Source organism: Chanos chanos, chromosome 1 (genome assembly GCF_902362185.1).
Source record: "Chanos chanos chromosome 1, fChaCha1.1, whole genome shotgun sequence".
Classification (NCBI taxonomy): Eukaryota; Metazoa; Chordata; class Actinopteri; order Gonorynchiformes; family Chanidae; genus Chanos; species Chanos chanos.
The window spans coordinates 14,718,980-14,744,897 of NC_044495.1; the positions used below are offsets into that span (position 1 = coordinate 14,718,980).

Here is a 25,918-nt window from a genome sequence, read left to right on the forward strand (position 1 = left end):
GCAAAACATTACAGCTTCTTGTGTGTGTGTGTGTGTGTGTGTGTGTTGTTTTTATTTTTTAACAGCTTTAACATGGAGAAATTTGATTTAAAGAAATTTTTGGTAGGCCATTCTTTCTGTTCATTTTAGCAGCTGAAGGGTGAGCGGGATGATATTAAGTGAAACATCACCATTGTAGACTGGAATGACACTTTACCTTATTGGTGTGTTATATTAAAAAACAAAACAAAAACAAACAAACACACACACACAAAAAAAAACCCTCCCCAGAAAATCACTTGGTATTTGGAATCACTGAGATTGAACCCTACAGTTTTTACTGATGTCAAACCTTGTTAGTTTGTTTTAGGTAATTTAGCTTTTATCTTTCTTATGTCCTCTTCCTCATGTTGGAATGCTGACACTGGAAGCCCACTTTGTCATGCTAACACATGTAAGGATTTGTATTTGTTAGGGTGCATTTGCTCAGGACTTGTTAATATCAAATTCTACCGTCTTCATCAAGGGTGAAAAAAACTACAAGCTTAAACTAAACGAAAGCCAGTCTTTAGTCGTGAGCAGATCTTTTTGGCGGGTGGGTACACTCACTCTCACTAATGCCGCTTATCCTAATTAGGACAAGCAGCACCCCCCGAGACCCTATCCTAATTAGGGCGAAAGGGGGCGAAACACCCTGGACAGGTCGCCAGTCCATCGTAGGGCAGACACACAGACAAACACACTCCCACACACACACATTCAGACTTAGGGGCAACTTAGTGTCTCCAATTCGCCTAACCTGCATGTCTTTGGAGTGTGGGAGGAAACCGGAGCTCCCAGAGGAAACCCACGCAGACACGGGGAGACACGGTGGATACAGTTCAACCAAAATAAAGCGCCCCAGTCACGCCATCAAGAAGCGGAAATCGCACTGTATACCACTAGATGGAGCTATTCGCCATATATTGAAGTTATTTTTTTTTTCCCCTCAATCTCAAATTTCTAATCATAAAACCCCCCAGATTATGACATAAATGCCAGACGATTTGAACATATTCAGGTACCTGTCTTTACTGGAACAATAACGTGGAGGCCACATCTTTAAGGTTTATACATAGTATTCACTGTTGTGGATATTAAAAATGATTTTATTGTTGAGTTTAACTTCTTATTAAAGTTATTCGCGTTTATGAAGTACCACGAAGACGAAATTATTGTGTAGTTACAAATACCAAATATAGTTGAACTTTTCTTAAATTCATTCAAACTGAATTAAGAGCTGAGCAAAACTAAAATACTTAAACTGTCCCCTGAGAGGTAAAGCAGCTGTTTTTCCGTAGAAAGAAAAAAATCAGTCAAATATATTAGACCTAAGTATGCTCGTCGCTAAACCACAGGAATGCAAGTGGCACGAGTTTCCAGAAAAATCTTGCGTCTATCACATATGGCTGGAATTCTATTCTAAGACAGTTTCGTAAGACCATGCATCAGTAAAGTGAGTTGGGAACAGCCCCCTATTAAGTAGCAGATTTTGGAGAGTTACCTCCCATTTGAAAAGAGGCTTTCCCTTGAAGACAGCAGAAACCGGGGCTTTCAGTTGCATTAGAGAAAGAGGACTGTCCGCCGCGAGCGCTCCAAAGGCTTCCATCAGTTTGCGGAGGGGGGCATAAGTGTATACGCTTCAGTTCATTTAATTTGACCACAGCTGATCAGGTCTGCATTATTTTCTTTCTGTTTCTTTTACACTCATACACACACACAAAAGATCTGAAATGTCATAGTATACTTCTTGATGATATTTTGTGCAGATTATTCAGGAATCAGTCTAATTACTATTCTGAAATATTCTGTATTTCAGTATTCTTTATGTGTTTAGACAGTGCAATAATTACATTTTCAGATGTTTCAAAGTTGTGACTGATGATATTAACCAAAACTTAGACAGAAGGACTAGAGTCCAAAACCATTTAGTAATGTCCCTTTATATTACTGACAGTTTATTTGGTGGATTTATAGAAAAATTCATGCTGCTTGGAAATGGAATGTTCTTCTTTTCATTTTTTTTCTTTTCTCCTCTTCTTAACCTGTTGTTGGCTTGATTTTAATTCAGTCCTGAGAAGTGACTTCTTATCAAGGCTGTACTCCTACTGAGTAGTGTAGGCTACCTCCGAAGATTACACTGGGAGGCGCACAAGAACTGTGGTAGTCTGTAACTGCAGCAGAGAATCAGTTGTCTGTGGTGTATGGTTTATCTATAGCTATATGATCCAGGTGGTATATAGCATTGTCTCAGTATAACAGATTATTTATCACAACCTGATGACATTTTTTTTTTGGTCACACTGTCTGTACAGGTTTCATAATGTATTAAAAGTGTCAATATTTAAATATCTATGTAATAGTTACATCATGTAAAATAGCCATATCATTGAATTATTTCTTCAGAGGCTTTGAATCCGGGTGTTTTTAAAAGGAAACTTTGTGCTTTTGAAGTGTGTGCTGTTTGTTATTGCCTACTTCCAGGCAGCTACTTCAAATGAGCCAGGAACACTCCACAAATATTCAAGAGTCACAGCATTCCAATTTACTCATATTTACTTGTGACCTGAAATCTGTGTGCTTTAGAATTGGGACCGATTTATGTTCTTTCTCCTTGCAGATTAATTCATGATCTGCTGACTGATCTGCACCTGAAAATGAAGATAAGGCTATTACTGGCCACTGCTGCCCTTCTAACTATACTACTCAGTTCAGTGGAGGCTCAAGGTATAGTCCACTACTCTCTCTCTCTCTCTCGCTCTCTCTCTCTCTCTCTCTCTCTCTCTCTCCCTCTCTTCACCCACTTTAAAAAGAGGTCAGTGTTTTTGACTATAGTAGAAATACTGCTTGTAGTTTCTCTTGAAGGTTTTGTAACTTGAAAGTAAGGAAATTGGGACATTTGGGATCTGAAAATATTGATGCAGGACTGTTTCAAATAGACACCAAGTGGTGTGGAACAAAAAGCTTACTTGTCTGTCATTTATTTAGTTTAATTGAAAAAACTGATTGAAGAAAAACGATGATTGAGAAGTATGATCAGAGAACACTAATTATAAAAAGGCAAAGCTAAATTGCCACTTACTTTAAGCAATGTGAAATTCCTTTGTTTCACGCTTCAGAAGCTGAGAATATTGGGTAATTGTTATGGGGTGGAAATTACTCCCATTTTTACATCAGGTGTTCCCTATTAGATAGTTTAGGAAGTTAATTAGCATTTTAGATATACATTTGTTTCTTATTTCTAAAATATACATGCATGAATAAACACTTTCCAGGTCACACTGGATGATTACAATATTACGTACACTAACATTTGATTGAAAATCTTCAATGTACAGGTCTGGAAATTTACTATTGGAAGGTATGTTTTATTTCCAGATAAATTTTATACAAAAATCTAGGAAAAAACACAGTTGTGTTTTATTCCATGTATCACCATTTCAAGGAAAACTGATGATTTGCAAACACCTTAAAATGGAACTGTAGTTTAAGCTGGAACTCAGCATGGAAACTTGTGGTTCTTTCCTTTTGCCTTTTGAAAGCTTTTTCTGAAGAGACTAATGTCTTTGCCCATATATCTCCTGTGACTGAATGAAAAGATGTAATATGAGAAAGTGAAATTAGTTCTCAGAAAGCACAAAGACAAAGAACCTCCTTTTTTTTTTTACGTCCGATTTTCAAAAATGCTGAGTTGCACGCCATATGGAAAGTCCATACACAGTAGTGTTTAATGTCAGCACATGTTGCGGAATTACTCTGGCATCTGGTCGGCTTCTCTGGGAGACTGCAGCCTCTTTTCCAAGCTGCCTGGAAATGTGGCAAGCCAATGTGAATGCCTGACTGGTTTGAGACAGAGGTTATTTACACTGGCCAGGCTTATGCTGTGGAACAGAGGAGGTGTGCTCCTCAATCCCCAAAAGGACGTGACTCCTTTCTGTCATTCCTTCCTGTGACACCTACCCCTGCAGAGAAGAAGAACTGAGCTTCAATCAGATTCACCACTCCTTTTGTAATAAGATGGCTTTCATCTACTATAGAAAACGAATTGTTCTTGTCTTCTATAACCCAAGTCACAGGGTTAATCAATCACCACACAAAGAACATTTTCAGTTATTAAGAACACACTTTCGTGGCTGGATAGTATAAATTCTGACTAAGTGTATAGTTAGTTATCATGCGTCGGTGTTTATACATCCAAGGAAGCTGAGGTTGTCTCAGCTATAAATGAGAGAATGAAGACTAGTCTAGTCCCACACAGTGGGCAGGGTTCGGAGATGTTCGGGCGTGTTTGGACACAAGAAAGGAACATACCCGGGTCCTCTTGAGGCTGATGTGCCAGGTTGGTGAGCCTCCTTTGGTCCAAAGCTCATCACTCGTTCAGGTTGTGTTTTTTTGTTATCTGCCTGTGCACCTGGTGTGTGTTATGTGTTGTGGTTTCTCTCCACCGTGTATTTTAGAATGATATTCTACCATTCTACCACATCACTGACCCACCATCTCTCCACTAGAACCTGCATGACCCCCCCACCACCTCCACCTCCACCTCCAACTACTTCCATAGCACTTGACAACCAAAGCATTTGCATGGCACTCTGACAAGGTCCAAACCCTCACATTACCTGTCTAATTACACCTACTTAACTTTGTGCCTTTTTAAAAGTCTAACTGCCAACATACTGACATTAACTGTTCACCAGTGACCTTTGTAAGCAAAGAACGATCATTGTTTCATCACTATTTAATGTCTGGTCAAACATTACTCACCATCTCTCCCTAACACAAAGTAATGTTTTCACTGTTACATTCTTTGACATCATCCTACTTGTTGAAACTGCATGATGGATTTTAACTTGTCTTGTGGAGTCTTAATCCATTCTCAGTCACGATCAGTGTGTGTAGTTTGAATAGTCTTGCCAGTCTCTTACTGAATTGTCTTACTGAATAGCCTTGCCAGTCTCTTACTGACTGATTGTAAATGGAGATGCAATGTATGGAAATGTCTAATTATTGCATGCAGGCTGTAGGTCAGATTACACCATTTGAATGTCTGTTGCATGAAAATAATAACTGTGGAAGAATATCATTGTGAAATATATTTATGGTCTGTCTTGGTTTGGTCCTATTGTACATGGAAACTTTCATCAAGTTTGTGAAGTTGTTTCCCAACAACTTTTTCATGTACATATGCATGTAACAAGCAGACCAATATGGACTATGTATATTCATATTTAATCATATTATGTCGGATCTCTTATGGTTATTCGATTATTTGTTTCTTTGTTGAATTGAACATGCTGCTCCTTGTCTTAAATCTCTCTCTTTCTCTGTGTTTGACTGCTGCGTCACCTCATTTTGTGTCTGTGAATGAAAAGGAACTACACAAAAAGTCTTCTATGACAAATTGTGTATTCTTTTTATGAGGTTTGCAATGGATGTGTGCCTTTGACATACTTAAATGGACAAATACTCTATTGCTGGTGACAAATGTATATATACACTGAGCGTGTGTGTGTGTGTGTGTATATATACATATATATATATGATTTTACATATATATACATGATTTAGCTTTGAATACTTTTTTGCCACTTCAGTCTGGTTTGGCAAACTGAATTCCATTGTATAATCAACAACTTGGGAATGAAAAGGGTTTTTTTTATTGTCATATTCTGAATTGTTTTTTGTTTTTTTTTTGAGCGGAACTGATTTGAAGCTGAATGAGCATGCCCTGTGTTGTTTGCAAACAGCATGTGTTGGGTTGTCTACACTATGTCTGCACTGTGGGATGTTTGGTGGATGAAGTTTGTTCAGACATGGGTTTGAATGATTTATTTTTTCCCCTTCGGTCCTTTTCTGCTTGAGCTGCTGACCGTGGCCATCCAGGGTTTTGCAGCTCAAACAAATGCCATTTTGATACAAAATGGCTCCTCACAACCACTTCTGTGTTCTGTAATGTTTCCTGTTGTCACTGTTTCCATTGCATTAGTAACCCGTGTCCTGCCCAACAATGAACCTGTCAACTTCAGTAATGAAGTGTTTGTCGTTGGGAAAGCCATGAATGTTTGAAAGATAATTTTCTTTTGTCCTGAAATATATTAATTGTTCATATTTATTACACACACTTTGTGTTTCTATGTACTAACATCATAAACTTTCCTCTTCTCAGTGGAGCCCCCCTCAGACTTGAAATTTAAAATAATAAATGAAAACACAGTGCAAATGTCATGGAGGAGGCCTTCATCACAGATAGAGGGCTACAGAATACAAGTAGTATCAGATTCAGGTAAGCACTGAAGAGCACTTTGTAAAGCTGAACTGTTGTGTATTACCGTGCCCTTACTCAATTGTCTCCACTTTGTTATTTTGTCAATTTGTTTCCTGGACAAAGATGAGACAGATTTGAACTGACACTTGTGGTGAGAGTAGCAATTTATATCTGATATTTTGCCATTTCTGTTTTAGATGACGAAAAAGATTTTACTCTCCCTGCTTCAACTACAAGCACATCCCTTACAGACCTGACCCCTGATTTAGACTACTCTGTGTCAATCAACTCCTTCTATGGCTCAGAGGAGAGTATACCCATATTTGGCCAGTTGACTAGTAAGTATTGTCTGACTAAAATGTATTCTTTTTTTTCCCACTTAGGATAAATTCTAGATCTTAAGACTGTAAGCCTAGAAAACAGAAACAAAGTAAAACATATTCAACTCACTGTTACCTGAAAATAATGCATTACTAAGAATATTAGTAAATCCCTCTTTTTGTTTCAGTTCAGTCCAGTAACACGAGTGGAACAGAGAAGAAACCAACAATTTCAGATGCTGTCAGTAAGTACAAATACCATTGTCATAATCAACAGATTCCAGCTGAGGCTTTTTCCACACCAAACGTAACCTAATATTCTATGACTGACTCCGTTTTCATTCCACCGCACTGCAGCTTATAATTGGAATATGTTTCACATTCTCCACCCAAAGTGGGCTGACTGAAGTTGTCACCATTTAAAAAGCAACAGGGCTCAGATGGTGGTTGGAAATGCTCGTTTTTGTGTGTTTTTATTGAAAACAGACTTTGCTTTGGAATGAAACTGTAGCTTGTAATGGCATGGATTTCATAGGTTTGCGTAATATATGGAGAGCAAGCCTATTCACATTTGTAAAACTGGAAGGGATCACCATTTACATTTGCCATTTTGGCCAAAACTGCAAAGAGTTTTTTTTTTTTTTTCCAACTGAGAGCCCATTATTTAAAAATTATGTAAAAGTGGAACTATTCCCTCCGTAGGGTTTTAGGTGAGTAGAGTGGAGAAGTCCAGAAGAAATAAAGTGTGAAAGTCTGATAAAATGCATTATTATTATTATTATTATTATCATTATTATTATTAATCTATTTATTTTGTGAAGTCTTGTCATACAGCAATGTCTATCTGTCTACTCTTTGTATTGATTTGGACTCCCCTCCTCTCACACTGCAGAGTGCTCTGTGAGTGCTATAGCAGATCTGGTCTTCCTCGTGGATGGCTCCTGGAGTGTGGGAAGGGAAAACTTTAAGTTCATCCGGAATTTTATTGGTGCCATGGCTGGAGCTTTTGACATTGGAGAGGACAAGACCAGGGTTGGTGTGGTGCAGTACAGCACAGACACACGCACAGAGTTTAACCTGAATCAATACTATAGACGTACAGACCTCCTCAAAGCCATCAGAAATCTGCCCTACAAAGGCGGCAACACCATGACAGGTGTGTATTATTCAATTAAGTGTTGAGAAATGGAGTTCTAAAGTAATGTTAAGCTATCCCTATCAATTACTCAATTTCTATTAGTGTTTCTAATGGTCTTTGTAATGACTTCAGATACATCTTTTGTCACGAATCACATGAAGAATACATATTTTTGATCATTTCTCATTCTCATTCAAAAATTTAAAATAGCACTTGATATCATGGAGTTTGCTAACATTTAACTGCTAGGTGATGCTATGGACTATCTGGTTAAAAACACATTCACTGAGGCATCTGGAGCCAGAAAAGGTTTCCCAAAAGTGGCCATGATCATCACGGATGGGAAATCCCAAGATCCTGTGGATGAGTATGCCAAAAGGCTGAGAAACATCGGAGTGGAGATTTTTGTCCTGGGTATGTCTTAGATTTTGGATTTCTGTCATGGGTTATACTTTCAATCAAAGGAGGTTTATTGAGTTCCAAACAGCAAACGGCATGGACTTAGCATTTTGCTATAGTTTGAAAGAGTGATTACAACAACAAAACATAAACAATGTGATAAGTATTAGAAATTGTTTGGATGTTGTTTGAGTTCCTTTTCCGCCATGCAGGTATTAAAGGTGCAGATGAGGAGGAGTTAAGAGAAATAGCTTCTACCCCACACAACTCACATATTTATAATGTTCCAAACTTCAACATGATTAAGAATGTGCAGCGTCAGCTGATCAATGAGGTGTGCTCTGGTGTGGAGGACCAGCTCAGTTCGCTTGTGAGTGGAGAAGAAGGTGAGACTCAATACAGTCAATAATACAAAAAAGTATTTTATATATAATTCAGAGTAAAGCTTGATTTTTTCAGGTTTTCTCAGGAGAGAATACTCAAAATAACTACACAACATTCAAGTTCTGACCCTGTCTATCCACAGTTGTCGAGCCAGCTTCAAATCTCCAAGTCACAGAGATTTCCTCCAAATCCATGAGAGTAACGTGGGATGCATCCCTGGGAGAGGTCACAGGCTACAAGCTGCAGCTGATTCCTATGCTCGCAGGCAGTAAGAGACAGGAGCTGTACACAGGCCCGACCCATACCTCTGTGAATGTTCGAGACCTTTCCCCAGAGACTGAGTATGAGATCAGCCTGTTTGCCTTGAAAGGCCTGACTCCCAGTGAACCTGTTATGGCCATGGAGAAAACACAGCCAGTTAAAGTATCATTAGGTGGGTTAACATGAACTCTGAAGGAGATTTAAGATTAATGTACATTAACCAGATATTGTTCTTGTCATTTCATTTTGCCCTTTTAGGTCTAAAACATTTTGCAGAATATGAAAATGAGTGTTCTTTTCTTATGCAGATTGTTCTCTGGGGGTGGACATACAGGCAGATCTTGTCCTCCTGGTAGATGGCTCCTACAGCATAGGACTGGCAAACTTTGCTAAAGTGAGATCTTTTCTGGAAGTGCTAGTAAATTCCTTCGACATTGGTCCCAACAAAGTGCAGATCAGCTTGGTGCAGTACAGTAGAGATCCCCACACTGAGTTTGCCCTCAACAAGCACCACGATATTTCTGCCGTGATCAAGGCTGTCAGGACATTCCCCTACCGTGGAGGCTCTACTAACACCGGCAAAGCTATGACATATGTAAGAGAGAAGATTTTTGTACCATCCCGCGGAGCACGTAGCAATGTGCCCCGAGTTATGGTGCTCATTACTGATGGCAAGTCTTCAGACTCTTTCAAAGACCCCGCAACCAATCTGAGGAATGCTGATGTGGAAATCTTTGCTGTGGGTGTCAAGGACGCAGTGCGCTCAGAGTTGGAGGCCATTGCAAACCCTCCTGCAGATACCCATGTCTTTGAGGTGGAGGACTTTGATGCCTTTGAGAGGATCTCTAAGGAGCTCACCCAGTCCATTTGCCTGAGGATTGAACAGGAACTGCTCAACATCAAAAAGAGAAGTAAGTCGCTCCACAGCAGTAACCAAAATAGCTGATGATTAGAATTTAAAAGGTGATGAAAAAGTGGTAAAATTATGCAGAAATGTGAATGACAAAAGCAAGTGAACACTTAACATTTCTAAAGCTGCAAAAATGAATAAGTTCAAACTGATTTAGGTTTGACAGTTATGAGTATTTGCGGGGAATCCGTTTAATGTTCTCTAAGGAGTGAAAATGTAATACTGAAAACAGACTGTATTACTGCTTTTGCCTCTGGAAACTGTTCATTTTGTCCAACTGGTTCTGTGTCCAGTACACACAAGAGAAGCTTTGATTGTTGTAAGTTTCCTACCAGACCATGCCTCTAAATACCAAGGAAACATGTGCCTGGACCTCATGGGAACCTCTCACACCATATGTTATCACTGACTGTTTTTCAATGCTATGGCAACACCGGTCCTGTTGTTATTTTGACCCAATTTTCCTCTAATTGGAGAGCCATTTTTTTCTGAGTCCAGCACTGGAATCACAGTGTATCAGCAGTATAACCCAATCAGGTTGTAAACATGACCTATAAGGATGACATTTATGTTATAACCAACAAAAATGTCACAATGCTTATGAAAGTCCATTAATTTCTTAACAGTCAGTTTCAGTGTTTCAGTGGGATGTTAGACCTATGGTGTCAGAAAATATAACTGCAATCTGCTTGGCTAATAACGTTAAGGTTAAGTCTGTCATTTCTTATTTCGTGATTAAAACTTTATGACAGTAGGCTTGTGTTTCTTTTCCTCTTTGCCAACTCCAACTGAATTGATAATGATTTGTCTCATACTGTAGGTTTGCTCCCACCAAAATCCCTTACGTTTTCTGAGGTGACATCTAGGAGCTTCAGGGCACACTGGGTCTCAGATGCCGAGGATGTCTTGTCCTTCTTGGTCCGTTTCCGACCCTCTGCAGATATAACTGGTGACTACATCTCACTGGCAGTACCAGCTGATACCACCACAGCAATTTTGCCTCATCTCACTCCACTAACCACATATGAAGTCAATGTCATTGCCCAGTATGAGAGAGGAGACAGCTTTCCTTTAACTGGAGAGGAGACCACTTTAGAAGGTACGGTTCTCTCAAGTCCTCTCATGTTTTCCAGACAATGGTTATATTTCTGTTGATTTCCATGCTTACATGGTAGTTTGAACGCACCTCCTATAATGCAGAGCAAGGACCAGTCCGCAATCTCTACGTGTCAGAAGAGACAACCAACAGTTTCAGGGTTACATGGCGAGCTGCTCCAGGTTCAGTGGTGAGGTACAGATTGTTCTACATTCCTGTCAGTGGTGGAGAAAAATTGGAGGCAGAGACACCAGGAAGCCAGACCACAGTTGTCCTCCAGGAGCTGCTTCCTCTCACCACCTACCGTGTTGAAGTGCTGGCTGAGTATGTGACTGGCATGGGGCCTGCAATGGAGACGGAAGGCACTACTAAAGAAGGTTTGCCTCTTCTATGGCTTTGATAGTAATTTGTTTTTTCAATATGACTTTTTTTGTTCTCTCAGCAGACTACAGCAAACTCTAAAAGCTGTGGTAAAATGAGAAAAAATGCATGCAGTTAATTTGAGGAGTACATGGTGTTCTCTGTACAGAAACAATAGAAGCCAGTTGTAGATTTGCAAGGTTAAAGGGCCACATTTTCCAAGACTCAAGAGTCTAAATTATAATCACTGAAGTCACAGTCCTATGTAACCCAAGAGACCGATTTCATCTACTGCATGTGATTCATGCTCTTCCCTTCTACACGATTTGTCTGCAGTCAGGGGAATGCCACGTGACCTGAGGGTCTTTGACGAGACAGTCTCCAGTATGAAGCTGTCTTGGCAGGCTGCCCCAGGGAATGTTCTTCAGTATCGAGTGGCCTTCAAACCCACTGAGGGTGGAGAGAGGAAGGAGATTTCTGTTAAAGGGGATAACACAGCTGCTTTACTTAAGAACCTTCAGCCTGCCACGGAATATGAGATTTTTGTTAGTGCCCGCTACACCTCTGGCCTTGGAGATCCACTCTTGGGAAAAGGCACAACATTGGAAGGTAAGAACTGGATTATTTCAGTCTTTACTGTGGCACTTGATGCAGAAAGGATGGATGGTTGTGGATCTAGTGATTGCAGAGGACCTGTATAAAATGTAAATAAGGCTTTTTGTGGGTAGCGGTGTGACACGATGATTATGTTCAGGTTAGTGCATATCATAGAATGCATTTGCCTCAAAATTAACTGGACTTCACGATCAGTTCAGAAAATGTCCTCCATATAAGTATGTCAGGTAAAACAGCACAGGTTTTGACTTCTGCTTGCAAAAGCTACAGAGAACCTCAAGCACACATTGCTTTGGTAAGATGCTTTGTGTAATCCTTGTGTGACAGACTGGGTTGTTGTTTCGCACCCATGACCTTGACTAAGAGAGCCAGTGTGGAAAACAGAAGTCTTCTCATAAAATTAAAATAAATCCTGCAGACAGGAGACAAGGAGGTTTAATTAGCTCATAATGCCTTGTTCTTCAGTGGTCTTTCAAAGCACCTCATTTCATACTGGAAGCGTACCCAAGTGACCTTCCAGTTGTCTGTGTTATTGTGGGTTGTATCCTGCCATTTTGTCTGAGCAAGGTTTCAAATGGGTGACCCTTAGACTAAAACAATAAATACCGAGTTGAGGGGACATCTGTTTGTCTGTATGGCTAGCCTCTCTAGCTTTAGATTACAGTTAGTGTCAGTGAGGCTTTGTCCCCAGGGTGCTGCACAACAACGGAGCTACTGTGGTCATCCCACAGGAAGGTAATTAGTCACACGTGTGTCAGCCCAGAAGATGGTTTCTGAATCATCTTGGCTGACTGAAGCATTTAGACTTCGTCCTGACTCAGAGAGGGTTTTTTTTCTATAGTGTCTAAATTCAGGGCAGAGAAGTCCTTGGTCAAAACTTGTCTGTTCATGTGATTACTTTATGCTTTGTAGTGTGAGGTAGGAGTCAGACAAGCTTAGTTAATGCGAAGTCACACATTCATGCTTACCACATAGGCAAGCTATTGATGACCTGAGGGGTAATTAGAAGTAGGAGGAGAACTGTATAACCTAGTGTCATACAGATATTACTGTATGACACGAGGTAATCCACACTGTAAGAAGTTTGAGCTTGCTCTACTAAAAAAAAAAAACTTGAGGCAATTATTTGCATCAGCTTTGTAAGTATTTCTAACATTTTTTTTCTTTTTGTGATATACTCAAAATTTTATGTTCAACATTTAACCAAATCAGTAGAGCCAACCTGATTTAATCTCTCATCAATTGGCCATATTTGTGTACTATTTGTGTAAACTACTTGATTTTCCTACTCCAGAAATGTAATTTTTCAGTGTGATTTACTTAATTCTACCTGGCAGTGACCTACTCTGTACAAGTTTACTTTAAGCATATTATTTAAGTTTAAAAATTGATTTATTTAGTTAAAGCCTACTTAAAATCTGAATGCAAATAGTTGCTTCAATTGCATTTAGTACACTTTACTCAATACTTTCTTCTATTGGCCTATGTCAACTGTTAAAATTAGTCTACACAGTATGAGGTCCACACATTTTCACTCTGTTGTTTGCCCACATTGTTTTACATCAACCAAAGATAGTGCAACAGAAAACATTCAAACTTCACTGAGTACTTTTTGCTTTCAACAAAGACACTTCATCATCAACAACAAAATCTATAATCTGCCTTGTATATTTTTACAAAAAATGTATTTCTCAAATTATTGCTTAGGACAGTTAAACTTATGTTCTAACATTCACTTATGTTCTAACATTCACATTACAAAAACATAGTCAATGCACCTCTGTATCATCCTTAGGAGTGGAGTTCAATACCAGTTTAACTAGCTAGCTATAGGTTACCTATCTAACTGTACTGGCTAGCAAGCATGACAATGTAAAAGTTAACTGTTGCTAGCATGAAATGCAAAGCATATTGATAACAAAACACAGAGAAACAAAGCGTAGGATTATGTTTACAGGTAACTACAAACAGTAAAACAATATGGTTTAACAAAAAGTTGCAAAACTTAGCAGCTAGACAGAAAAGTAGGTTACATGGGATGAGCGACCTCGAATGCACTAAAGATTAAACTTCCTCCTCAAAATGGTGGCTGTTCTGTTGAGTGCTCTGAACTTCACAGTTATATTTAAATAAGTGCAAAATAATGTATATCAGTGGAAGAATACAACAATAGAATTATACTGTTGTATTCTTCCACTGATATCCTGCATCACTTTTATCAGTGGCCAAGAGCATTAAGTTTAAGATCAAACTATGGCTTTTTGAACACATTTCACTGCTCAAAGTCAATCATATTTACTTGTCCTCCAGCTAACAAAGCATATATTTACATTGTTTGCAAGGTGGACGATTTGGCCTTGGCACCTAACCATATTGCTGTTTCATTAACTGTTTGTGTAAAGATCCATTTTCATTGGCAGAGGCTCTGTGATTGACAGGTCCCTTATGACAATAGTTCCTAGGGAACTATTGCTGTTTCCTTGTGTGTTGTGAACAAGGAAACTCATAAATAAATAAATAGTAAATGAAAGAAAGGATAAATAAAAGAATGAATGAATAAAAGTACATACATGTAGACATAACTACAAAAATTCTTACTTCCTTTCCAAGTGTATTTATTTGTTTGTTTATTGCTTCTCTTAGTCCTCAGAAATACATATGTAAGATAGTAAAACGCCGGTAGACCACTGACCAATATGTCTTTGGCCACAGAGGTATAGATCTGATTTCCTAGTTTGACTTTTAGCATCAAATTTTTTGACAGCACCCTTGATACTATTTAAAATGAAAATCTTGGCAGAACAATTTGTGCCCTTAAAATGAATTGTGTCTACCAACACATAAAACTATCACACTTTTGAATGCTGACGTTGGACTACTTTGTAGGAGCAATAGAAATAGATCTGGGTAGAAAGACTTTCTCATGCGCCGTATGGAAAAAAGGGAAAAACTTGCTCACTCTACTTTGAATGTTTCACAATCACTCCCATTTAGAATCTCATTTACTTTTATGTAGAGCTCAGAGACCACGGTCACTTTCAAAGACCTTTCTCACCCTCGCTTGCTTGGCAAAAATGCATATGTCTTTGCTTGGTTGTTTGATCCAGTGAACCCTGCTGTTCAGATCTGCTGACTAAGAGTAGGGTGACCCCCACACAGCAAGGGAGGGCACGTGACTGTTTTGCTCCGTAATGAAGTCTTCCCAAACGAATCCATTTAACTCAGCGTCATGGTGGAAAACAAAGCACTCTCTGTGTTTGATGGCATCAGCTCCCTGGAATCCACAGTGGGAGGCGATGCCTAGTAATTAGAGCTAAGGAGTGGTCTGTCTCAAACTGTGTTATTGGCATGGACAGGCTAGTGCTGAGGCATGTGTGGAAAATCTTCCCAATATTCTGTGGAAAACTATCATTAAGTGCAGCATTGTGACTGGAGCTTATAGCTCGATCGTGATGATTTAGCATTACAAATGGAGAGGCAGTTAACTGTGGTTAAATGTACATAAAAAGGATACATGGCTTAGATATGTATTCTATGGGTGTTAGGACCCGGCTCCATAATTTGTGTGTGCTGATTTTGCATGTGTGACTTGAGCGAAATAAGTCGGATATTACAAGAGTGTAAATGTCCATGTGCTGCCTTTACATGTCAGTTTAAAATAGCATCATTTATCATACTCTGTTTGTAAGTGAATATGTGTAATTTGTTTTGGCCAAAACAAATAGAGGCGTAAAAAAACCATATAATTGTTTCACGTCTCATTTGACCTTGTCTTAGGCTGTTTATTGGTGGATTATTATTATTATTATTATTATTGTTGTTGTTGTTGTTGTTGTTGTTGTTGTTGTTGTTGTTGTTATTATTATTATTATTATTGAAGTAAGACTTAAAGTCAGAATGCTGAGAAATATTTTTAAGCTGTGAATACATTTTGAAACTAAGAATTAGAAGCAACAACAGGCGGCAGTGGGCAGTTTTGCTTTTTCTCAGCTTCAGTTTCATGGAGTGACAGTAATTGTGGAAAGTGGGCAGTGGCTGGGAGGTCTGTGGCCATGCCTGAGTCAGACTGTGTGTGGCGGCTGGGGTGTGTAAGGCATTGTGTTTGTCCTCTGTCAAATGAGCTCAGAGTGGTCATGGTGAATGAAGTGCCCAGGTAAACTATGAACAAAAAGCAATATTATTAAGGAAATCTGAAATTGTTCACTTATGATTTATACATACATTTATTATGAAGAGCAACTATTTTTAATGCAGTTTTTTTCTTTGAATTTTGGAAAGACGGCAGGAAACAAGACAGATGTCTCACAAACATATATTTCTTTATTAACCAAATGCAGTGTTAATCATTTAGGTTGAGTGACATCATCTTGGCTTTGTGTCAGTATGCGTTAATTAGGATATTCTGGCTGAAGGTGTTGCTCAGAAGCAGTGTGATAGTAATGAGAATAGGCCCCCCGCCCCTGTAGCTCAGACAGTCAGATGCTATTGCACTTGGACATTCACTCTCTTACATATGAAAGAGGAAAAAGAACATTGTCTGCAAAAGTCATTATCATGTGATCTGGTCTCTCTGGCGTGCTGTCTGTAAAGGCAGTCCTCAGAGCTTGTCTAGGCAGGCGTAGTCTGGATCCAGTCAACCTGGCAACTGTAGCTGCCACAACACATTATATTTCACAGCCAGAAATTCTCTGTCAATTCCTTATAGAATTAATTTCTCTCTCTCTCTCTCTCTCTCTCTCTCTCTCTCTCTCTCTCTCTCTCGCTCTCTCTCTCTCTCTCTTTCTCGCTCTCGCTCTCCCCGTTTTGTTTTACATCTACAAGCAATAAAAAAATCATACATTTGTTTTTGTCTTTGTTCAGTTCAGCACAGGTCAAAGACATATTTCATCAACTGACCCTTTACTTTCCCATATGGAAAGTTAACTATAGTTACATTTATATTTGTTTGCCAATACATTTGTAGCATTGGTTTCAGCCCGATCACTGAATCATAAGCTGTAATTGGTTACTTAATGCCTTGGGCTTTGGGGATTCTCTGCAAAGTGAGCCGCTGGAGCCCCTGTGCACAGACCTCACTCTGAGGAGGGTGGTGGGGATGGATGGTGGGGGGGGTGGAATGGTGGGACTGGGAGCCTAAGTATCGGCCTTTAGGACGCTCAACTTCACGGCTGAACAGGGAGGTAGGAGAAAAAGTTCATCATAGCATGGGCGTCTCGCTAAAGCCAAATATTCACTGACAACTTGACAGCGCTGCCGCAAATTTTTTTCTCATATAGCCTCTCATCCCACTCGCGCCTCTCCTCTTGCCTCTTTGTCTTATCCCCTGGGAGGGAGAGAAAGAAAGAGGGAGAGAGGAAGAGAGAGAGAGAGAGAGAGAGGGAGGGAGGGAGGGAGGGTAGAAACAAAGAGGGAGCAACATCTGCAGTTTTAGGAAACAGTGTGTAACGGATCGCGTTTCTTGTTTGATGGAAAATAAAAGTGGTGAAAGATGCCGAAGTGCAGACGGTGTGATTAGTTTTGCAGAGGGCTTTTTCTCAGCTTTCCATAGAGAAACACAGACCAACACATTCTCTTATGGACAGAATAAAACAGAAGCTTCAAAAAAGAATTAACCAGCATGCATATGCTAGCCCATACACTTAAAATCTTAGTTTGGATGTCACCTCCTCATATTTCCACAGCTGCAGCACCCCACCGGTCTAAACAGTTCTACGGTGACTTTTAAAAGTCCTCTTCAAAAAAAGACAATTTAAGTGCAACTTACTGGAATTAAAACAAGATTAACATTAAAAACAGTAAACAATCTGCTATATTTTACCTCTCACCGTATGTTCACCAGGTTAATTTTATTGTTTGGCTTTCTATCTGTGCCTTTTTACAGTTGTGGTGTTTCTTGACATAGTTCCCCCCCCCCCCCCTTTTTTCTCATCCAGAAATTGGCTCTCCTAAAAATCTGGTGACTAAGGATGTGACTGAGTCCAGCTTTGCTGTGCTGTGGACTGCTGCACCTGGCAATGTTCGTTTGTACCGGGTTACCTGGAAATCCCTGTTCACCGATGAGACGGGAGAAAAAACTGTCCCGGGTGACGTTACCAGCACTGTACTGGATGGGCTGACCCCTGAGACTCGGTACCTAGTTTCTGTTTATGCAGCCTACGGCCATGGAGAGGGGGAGCCACTGGTGGGAGAGGAGACCACAGATGGTAAGAACATTTTGACCGTCATAATGTATTGACCACACATGCACACACACACACACAAGCGCACACACACGGGTAGGTCTTACCTCTTATATAGGCTTCTCGTCCTGAGGTTACCTCAGCCCGGACAAACTTAAAAAAAAGAGAAAAGGAAGAAAGAAAACACACACACACACACGCGCACACACACACACACACACACACACACAAAAACAAAGAGTCCGAGACCCCATGATCTCATCAGGAAATATTTAAATATCTTTTTTCAAGATCTGTGCAGAGAGAGCAGCTGGGGCAGTTTTAAACTTGGTTTCACGGAATCACTTAGTATCAGACATGTCTGAAAGTAAGACTGGAATAGCCTATGCATCATTTCTCTAGATTAAGAAAAAACAAACAAAAAATTAGGTAGCACAGAGGTTAGTTTAATGGATTAAAGGTTAAAATGTGTGGATTGTTTGGATGTAATTTTGCTAATCAAAGAAAGCTGAATCAGTTTTGATAAATGTTTAAGTTTTTTGTGTAGTTACAAAAGATTTCCTTTAGACAAGATCCAGACCACAGGCCTGTAGCTGGTAATGCAGTGACGTCTGTCAGAAGAATGCAGGAAACAAAGTCGTTTAAGACAGAAACTTGAGTCTAACTCCTCATTCTGATGTGGAAAATTAGAACAGTGACTTATGGTTCTCGTTGTAAGCTTACAGATTTCGTCATCCTGTGGCTCATTGCAAACCTTTTTCCTATAAACTTCCACAGCAACATGGAAATAATTTTTATATACAGTATATATAAAACATATATATATATATATATATATATATATATGTGTGTGTGTGTGTGTGTGTGTGTGTGTCTGTGAATATGTAAGACATGCATGAATATATAGGATGTGGATGAACTGTGGCCTGTTTCTCAGCTCTGGTAAGATAGAGGTTTAGGCATGGCATGTAGAAGAATGAGCGTCTCCACTTTGTTTCACATCTCACACCCCTCAGTGCCACTAGCCCTTACGGGAACAGGCTGTGTCCATTTGCGTTAGGCTCTTGGTCAAAAGTGCAAGTGTTGCTTATTCTCCTATAAAATCCAAACTCTGAAAAATATTTTTCTTTTTGATCTTTTGAGAATGTGGCCAATCTTTCCTTTTCTTCCTACTTTAGTAGGGTTTTGAAAGCTTGGACATATGGTTTGAGTAGTATTGGCTCACCACGACAGATGTATTTCTCCAAAAATGTAGCGTCTGCTTGTTAATCAAGATCCTTTCAAGATGCTTTGTTTTTGAATGTTGGAACTGTGGTAGTGAGGACATGATTCTCAGTCAATATTTGTTCTCATTGGTTTTTAGTGTCAGCAGATGCCAAACTGGTAACTGTTTCTGAGGAAACAGAGAGGACCATGAGGGTGACATGGAAACCAGCTCCAGGCAATGTGGTCAACTACAGGGTAACATACAAGCCTAAGGAGGGAGGGCGTCAGCTAGCTTCCAAAGCGCCAGGCAGCACCACCACCATCGTTCTGAGGAAGCTTCAGCCCATTACCACATATGACATTGCTGTGGTACCTGTTTATGGGCATGGAGATGGAAAAGCAAGGCAAGGAGAGGGAACCACATGTACGTTTGTCTATAATTAACCCGAGGGGCTTATGACATTTGTTTAATGTTCAGTTAGAGAAAGAGTGGCTTAAAAGAATTTTACAGAAAACATCAGTGCTATACACCAGAATTTATTGTGAAACGTCAGAATTGTTTGTCTGGTAAGGGGTTAATGAGAAACCCATGGAAGTGTGGAGATCAGAGAGCAGAATTAGACCTGGACTGATATGCCATCAGACTAGATATAACATCAGACATGCCATCCGCTTACTTACATTTATGCATTGATGTATTTATTGTGTAGCAACATAATCAGCTGAACAGAAAAAAAGAGAAATATACAAAAGAGGAAATGTTGGCTTACTGAAATAAAATATTTTAGAAGATCATGTTAATGAGGAGGCAGTTATTGTCAAAATAGGTCCATATGTCAAAAAGGGTGAGTGTACCCTCTAAGTTTAAAGCAACACAGCTAAGTGTTGCAACTTGTTTAGACACTGGTTCATCTTATGTTTTCCTCTTCTTTCTCAGTGTCACCATTCAAAAGCCCCAGAAACCTGCAAACATCTGAACCCACTAAAACCAGTTTCAGAGTGACATGGGACCCTGCACCTGGTAAAGTGATGGGTTACAAGGTGACCTATCACCCGACAGAGGATCAGATTGACCTGGGCGAGCTGGTAGTTGGGCCTTTTGACAATACTGTAGTTCTGGAAGAACTCAGGCAAGTCCCGGATTGATCAAAGTCTCAAGTTTAGGACGGTTCATGGGTTCTTTTGTTGATTTGCTTGTTGTTTTTCAGCTCATGCAGATAATTGTGTGGTTTTACTAATTAATGATTTATACCAGTGCATCTATCCACCCCCCACCCCCCATCCATCCATCCATCCATCCTTCCATCCTTCCATTTGTACATTCATCTGTCCATCTGTTCATGGTATGTGTCACTATCTGTCTTGCAGGGCAGGCACTAAATACAGTGTGAATGTATTTGGCATGTTTGAGGGAGGAGAGAGTTTGCCTTTGGCTGGAGAGGAGAGGACCACTGTTTTTGATGTAACAGACTCCACACCCATTAGCCATCCAGGTAGCGTAATAACTGCTCCCCTCCCCCTCCCCATAGCTCTCCGGTTAAAGTGTTTAATTAAGATGTCTGTCAGGACATATTACAGTTTCACATATTCCAAGAAATAACATTCTGCAGTAATGTTTTTATGATTCTGAACCAAGAAAATAATGTATGATCCCTGTTACTGTTTAAACAGATGAATGACTGGCTTTCTTCACAGCTGACTGTGTCACGTTAGAGCTGACCTAATAGCTATTCCACATGGAAGCTCTGTTTCTAGCTCAACACAAAGCTGAATTTCACTCCATGTGCAGAAGCGACAAAAACATGATCTGTTCACAATTACCAATATTTTATAACCTGGTGAGGAGTGTGTGTGTGTGTGTGTGTCTGTGTGCGTATGTGCGTGCGCATGTTTGTATGGGAAAATTTGACGTGTTCTGTGGAGGATTTGGTAGGGAGCAATGACCTTGGACCAGAATACCAGCCCTAATTGAGAACAGATTCCAGACAAGGCCAGTCTAGGATTAGTGGGAGAGATAGTGATGGGTCATGAGAGATTTTGGGGTCTGAGAGCGATCATATATACAGGCATAGCGGTGAAGAATGACAGGAAAGAATGTGTATAATCGTAAATGTAGTTTATAGTCAATGTACTGATGATGGTGGTGTGTATAGTCACTCCTCACTATATCTCACCAAGATCTGGAGAAGAAGCTACAAAGAAAGAGCTTCACAAATGTAAGCGATAAGCTTTCACAAGTGGAAGTCAGTCTTGCCAAATGACACAACATAAGTCAGTATGATATGATATCTTCTGTCTGTTTGTACATGGAGTGTTTCTGAAATCTACGCATCCAAAGGATCCATTAACATGCACAAACAGGTAAAGTCTTTCATTTATTTATGATCAGTTGCTTTAAGCTCAGACTGACATGATATATTAATGATACATTGATAAAAATATCGGAGAAGATACTCATATATTGATTCACACAAATTTGCAAGATTCATCATATTCATGTCAACAGCAGATATATAGGTGAAGAGGGAGCTCCATCTGTCCTGGTCTTTACTTTGCCCTGGAAAATCTAAAAGTCACTTGAAAGCTTTATTGGAAAGCATTTTACAAAGTTGTTGCTTTGACTTATCTCAGTAAATTTTACTGACTTGTTACATTTTACAAACTCAACATCAATTATATTAATAACATACTGTATACTTGGTTCATTCAAGGCAATGGCTTTGCATGGTGCTTTTAAGTTCACTTTTAGTTTTTACAGTGTGTAAAACATTGTGTGATCCTGAAATTACAGGCTGTCAGACAGAGATAAAGGTAAACCAGCTGCTTTTATGGCTGTGACATAGAATGAAGTATGGAAACAATTTGTGTGGATTTTGTCTATACCTATGTTTCACAAATGCTTGAATTTAATAAGCAGTCTTTAAGCTGAATCTCACCATCTGTTCCAGTCAAGAGCATTTTCCAACAACTCCTTTGGAATTTCTAATCATAGGGGGAAAAAAAGCAACAAGAAGAAATGTATGATGTTTGGCGATGAACACAGAGCTATCAACAATTATCAATTAACAAAGAAAACAAAATACATTAATTAAGTCCATACTTACTGCTGAGTGCACTTGAAAGCATAGTTTATTAATATACGGGAGACACAGAGCACTTCAGAGAAATAAACATTTGTTATCCCTGTAAATGTTCTCCAGTGCTTTGACAGGAGGACTGTAAATGATTTTATTTAGTGACCTTGAGAGATTCAAGCACCTTGGCCTTTGGAAAGATACATTTGCACTGTAAAATCTTAGTTAATTTCACTTGACAACATTATCTAAACTCATCATCTTTACTGAATAAAGCAACTCTTAGTGTGGTTATTTAATGTTATGTTTGTGCAGTGTGAGTTAAGTTAAAAAAATTGATAAAATTTTTCTGTCAAAACAATTAGTTTGCATATTTTTTCAACAACGTTTTCAAGTTGGCTAATTAGATTTGACAGTGTTTCTACTAAGTTTGGCTTTGTTCTCTCTTTACAGGAGGCCAGTGTTTGTAGATTAAGTGTAATACAAGCTGAGACAGCATATGTAACATCTTAGTTTTTTGTGGCAGCTGTGGACAGGCACCCTTTTACCTCCCCCTCTGCACATTTCTGGAGAAGCAGGAGATGAGGCTATGATGAGTAGGAAGGGAAGCTCAGTAATTCCTGCTGTGAAATTCTGCTGTGTAATCTTTAACAAAATAAAAAGTCCATCTTTTATGCTTTTGGAGAAACAGAGAAAAAGAAAAAAAAAAGAAAATGAAGAATGAAGATGTAATCATTTAAATGTACTGCTGTCTATAAATATGCTGATTTTTTTTTTTTATCTTGTGTGTACTGAAATATGTAAGAGAGACTTAATAAAATATTTTTTTCCCTTTGTTTTGTGTGGTCCATACAGCAGCCTGAATTCACTCTTTTACTCAGCTCTTCATCTGTCATCTCTTCCAACCTAAATACATCATCATACCACCATACATTCTCTGTCATTGACCAATCACTTCATTTTCTTTACCTACATTGTGATGATGACTACGGTTTGCCTTTTCCCCCTATGACTATGTTTTACTCTTTTACTATGACTCCTCAGATGTGACCTGTAAGACCACAGCTCAGGCTGATATCGTCCTGCTGGTGGATGGATCTTGGAGTATTGGCCGTCTGAATTTTAAGACTATCAGGGCCTTCATTGCCCGTATGGTGGGAGTCTTTGATATTGGACCCGACCGTGTCCAGATTGGTAAGACCCATTGGAACTGGACCATAGAGCCAACCTAATTATACGGGACAAGTGCATCTGACTGAATGTCTTTGTTTGATTTAATAGGCCTGGCACAGTACAGCGGAGACCCAAAAACTGAATGGCACCTGAATGCCCATAAAACACGAGAATCCTTATTGGAGGCTGTAGCCAATCTGCCTTACAAAGGAGGAAACACACTAACAGGTACTCCCCATTCACCTTTATATTGTGCATGGCCACAGAATGCTCTATTCTCACCAGCCTATCATGTAGAGTTGGATCCTTAACGGTGATTTAGCTGGAACTGTACCATGATAGCTCGCATGTGTCGTTGGAAGTGACTGGAATTGACTGTATATATCAAAGACTTTGTTTATAAATAGTTTTATTATTAGGCAGTTTATTATTGTTAATAGCACTTACAAGGAAACCTCATACTGATTCCAGTTGGCAGGTATCTTAGAAAACCACTGGTCTTGTGTAGCTTTGTTATTATTAGCAGACTAAATTAACACGCAAATATTTTTCTCTTCTGCAGGCCTCGCTTTGAACTACATCCTTCAGAACAATTTCAAAGCCAACGTTGGGATGCGGCCAAACTCACGGAAAATTGGCGTGTTGATCACTGATGGCAAATCACAAGATGACGTCATTGAAAACTCTGAGAATCTCCGTATTCAGGGCATAGAGCTCTACGCCATTGGTAAGGGAATTTTCCATGTTCACTGAACAATAAATACACAGCAGTAATTTATCAGCAGTGAAAAAACCATTAAACTTTAATAAATAATAAGTAATAAATAAGTAATAAATAAACATGTGGGATGCATTGGTTTCTTTGATTGGTTTCTCAATCTGGTATCTGTGCACTGATGTTCAGGTGTGAAGAATGCAGATGAGGCTGAACTGAGGTCCATTGCCACTGACCCTGATGAAACACACATGTACAATGTCGCTGACTTCTCCTTCCTGCTCCAGATTGTGGATGACCTGACTGATAACCTCTGTAACAGTGTGAAGGGCCCAGGTATACATACACACAACCTCCAGCACACAGAAACCACAAGACTCAATCCAGCCGCTGTAATGATCTCCATTCAGTTGGAGCTACCACAGAAGTGGCCATAACTATAGGGAATAGTTTTGGGGGGTTTTTTTGGCTTCCTTTTTAAGTAAATAAATGTTGAATTATTGGTCAGTATAGTTTTGCCAGAAAACGATGCAGCACCTTAAAAAAGTTCCAGACTTTCCTTGTGACCAGAACTTTGAAGAAAGAAAATCATATAGTAGTAAGTAATATAAACCTCACGCTACATTGGACCTAAAGTTAATCCCTGCTTCTCATGATTACCTAATTCAGGGGGTGGTCCAGAAGCACCAACTGATCTTGTGACCTCTGAGGTAACCCACTACTCTTTCCGAGCCACCTGGACCGGCCCCGAGGGCCCAGTGGAGAAGTACCGTGTTGAGTATGTAACCTTAGCAGGAGGACAACCTCAACAGGTAAACACACACACACACACACACACACACACACACACACACACATTTCCATCAGTCTTTGGAAGGACATTTGGAAAGAAACATTCAAAATACTCCTCTTTAGTCAACTGAGTTCAGGTTAAAACTATGTGGCCCAGAAACAATTTTTTCTTGTGCTTAAGTGCAGAAATCAAAATACACCTTATACAGAGGAATGTTATTCTGAACTGGACCAGCTCACATAGAGCTCCTACCTGAGGTGGATTTCGTATCTTATCAGCTTTAGAGGAACCAACACACACACTGAAACAGTGCCAATATGATTACACAGGCCAATTCACACATTTAATTAGAAGACCATGAAATCCCCAACTGAGCTAGTATTTACCGTAAGTTACCTCCAGTTTAAAGCCTACATCAACATTTAAGTCCCCTCACTAAAATTTTTGTTGTATAACAAGAAACATTCCACCATTGTAATCTAACTATCTAGCCCTTACTACAGCTGTAAGTTAAACCATATGTGGATGGTGTGATTAGACATATACTTATAGTTTTGTCACTGTTAACATTCACTGTCATCTGAATCATGGTCTTAAACATTTAAATACATACATAGAACTGATGTATGTATACACACACACACACACACACACACACACACATATATATATATATATATATATATATGTGTGTGTGTGTGTGTGTGTATATGGGAGAAACTTTTTTTTAACTAAATATATGTTTATAGTATGTTAACAGTGAGACCTTGAATTGGATTTTCCTTATCTGCTGCTATAAATGATGTCTAATCTTCACTTGACAGAATATTTTCAACCGCTCATATGGTGAGCACCATACCATTTTAGGCTTTTACTGTTGCCTGAAAATAAGTCATGGACTGGACAAGCTAAGTTTTGCTTGGCTCCCTCCAGCGCTCTTCAGTGGGCAAATTAAAAACAGTTACCTGATTAAATAAAAGAAGATTGAGTGTTTTTTTTTTTTTTTTGTTCT

At 39.4% G+C, this 25,918-nt stretch overlaps 1 protein-coding gene across 2 annotated transcripts in view; it reads left to right on the forward strand.

Annotated features, from left to right (window-relative positions):
- Positions 1 to 2,658: 2,658 nt before the first annotated feature.
- The window catches only part of col12a1a (collagen, type XII, alpha 1a), a 55,547-nt gene continuing 32,287 nt past the window's right edge, over positions 2,659 to 25,918 (forward strand). The window contains exons 1-21 of one of the 2 annotated variants that reach the window (XM_030768989.1): positions 2,659 to 2,745; positions 6,185 to 6,301; positions 6,481 to 6,621; positions 6,792 to 6,848; positions 7,496 to 7,759; positions 7,991 to 8,155; positions 8,353 to 8,526; positions 8,667 to 8,957; positions 9,094 to 9,696; positions 10,516 to 10,794; positions 10,896 to 11,168; positions 11,488 to 11,760; positions 17,700 to 17,969; positions 19,309 to 19,575; positions 20,089 to 20,281; positions 20,520 to 20,644; positions 23,270 to 23,419; positions 23,507 to 23,626; positions 23,961 to 24,125; positions 24,303 to 24,449; positions 24,783 to 24,925. In XM_030768989.1, coding sequence (XP_030624849.1) covers positions 2,676 to 2,745; positions 6,185 to 6,301; positions 6,481 to 6,621; positions 6,792 to 6,848; positions 7,496 to 7,759; positions 7,991 to 8,155; positions 8,353 to 8,526; positions 8,667 to 8,957; positions 9,094 to 9,696; positions 10,516 to 10,794; positions 10,896 to 11,168; positions 11,488 to 11,760; positions 17,700 to 17,969; positions 19,309 to 19,575; positions 20,089 to 20,281; positions 20,520 to 20,644; positions 23,270 to 23,419; positions 23,507 to 23,626; positions 23,961 to 24,125; positions 24,303 to 24,449; positions 24,783 to 24,925 — 4,287 coding nt within the window. In that variant the 5' untranslated portion in view covers positions 2,659 to 2,675. Of the gene's footprint in view, positions 2,746 to 6,184; positions 6,302 to 6,480; positions 6,622 to 6,791; positions 6,849 to 7,495; positions 7,760 to 7,990; positions 8,156 to 8,352; positions 8,527 to 8,666; positions 8,958 to 9,093; positions 9,697 to 10,515; positions 10,795 to 10,895; positions 11,169 to 11,487; positions 11,761 to 17,699; positions 17,970 to 19,308; positions 19,576 to 20,088; positions 20,282 to 20,519; positions 20,645 to 23,256; positions 23,420 to 23,506; positions 23,627 to 23,960; positions 24,126 to 24,302; positions 24,450 to 24,782; positions 24,926 to 25,918 lie in introns of both variants that reach the window. The other variant, XM_030768996.1, reaches the window with a different exon arrangement.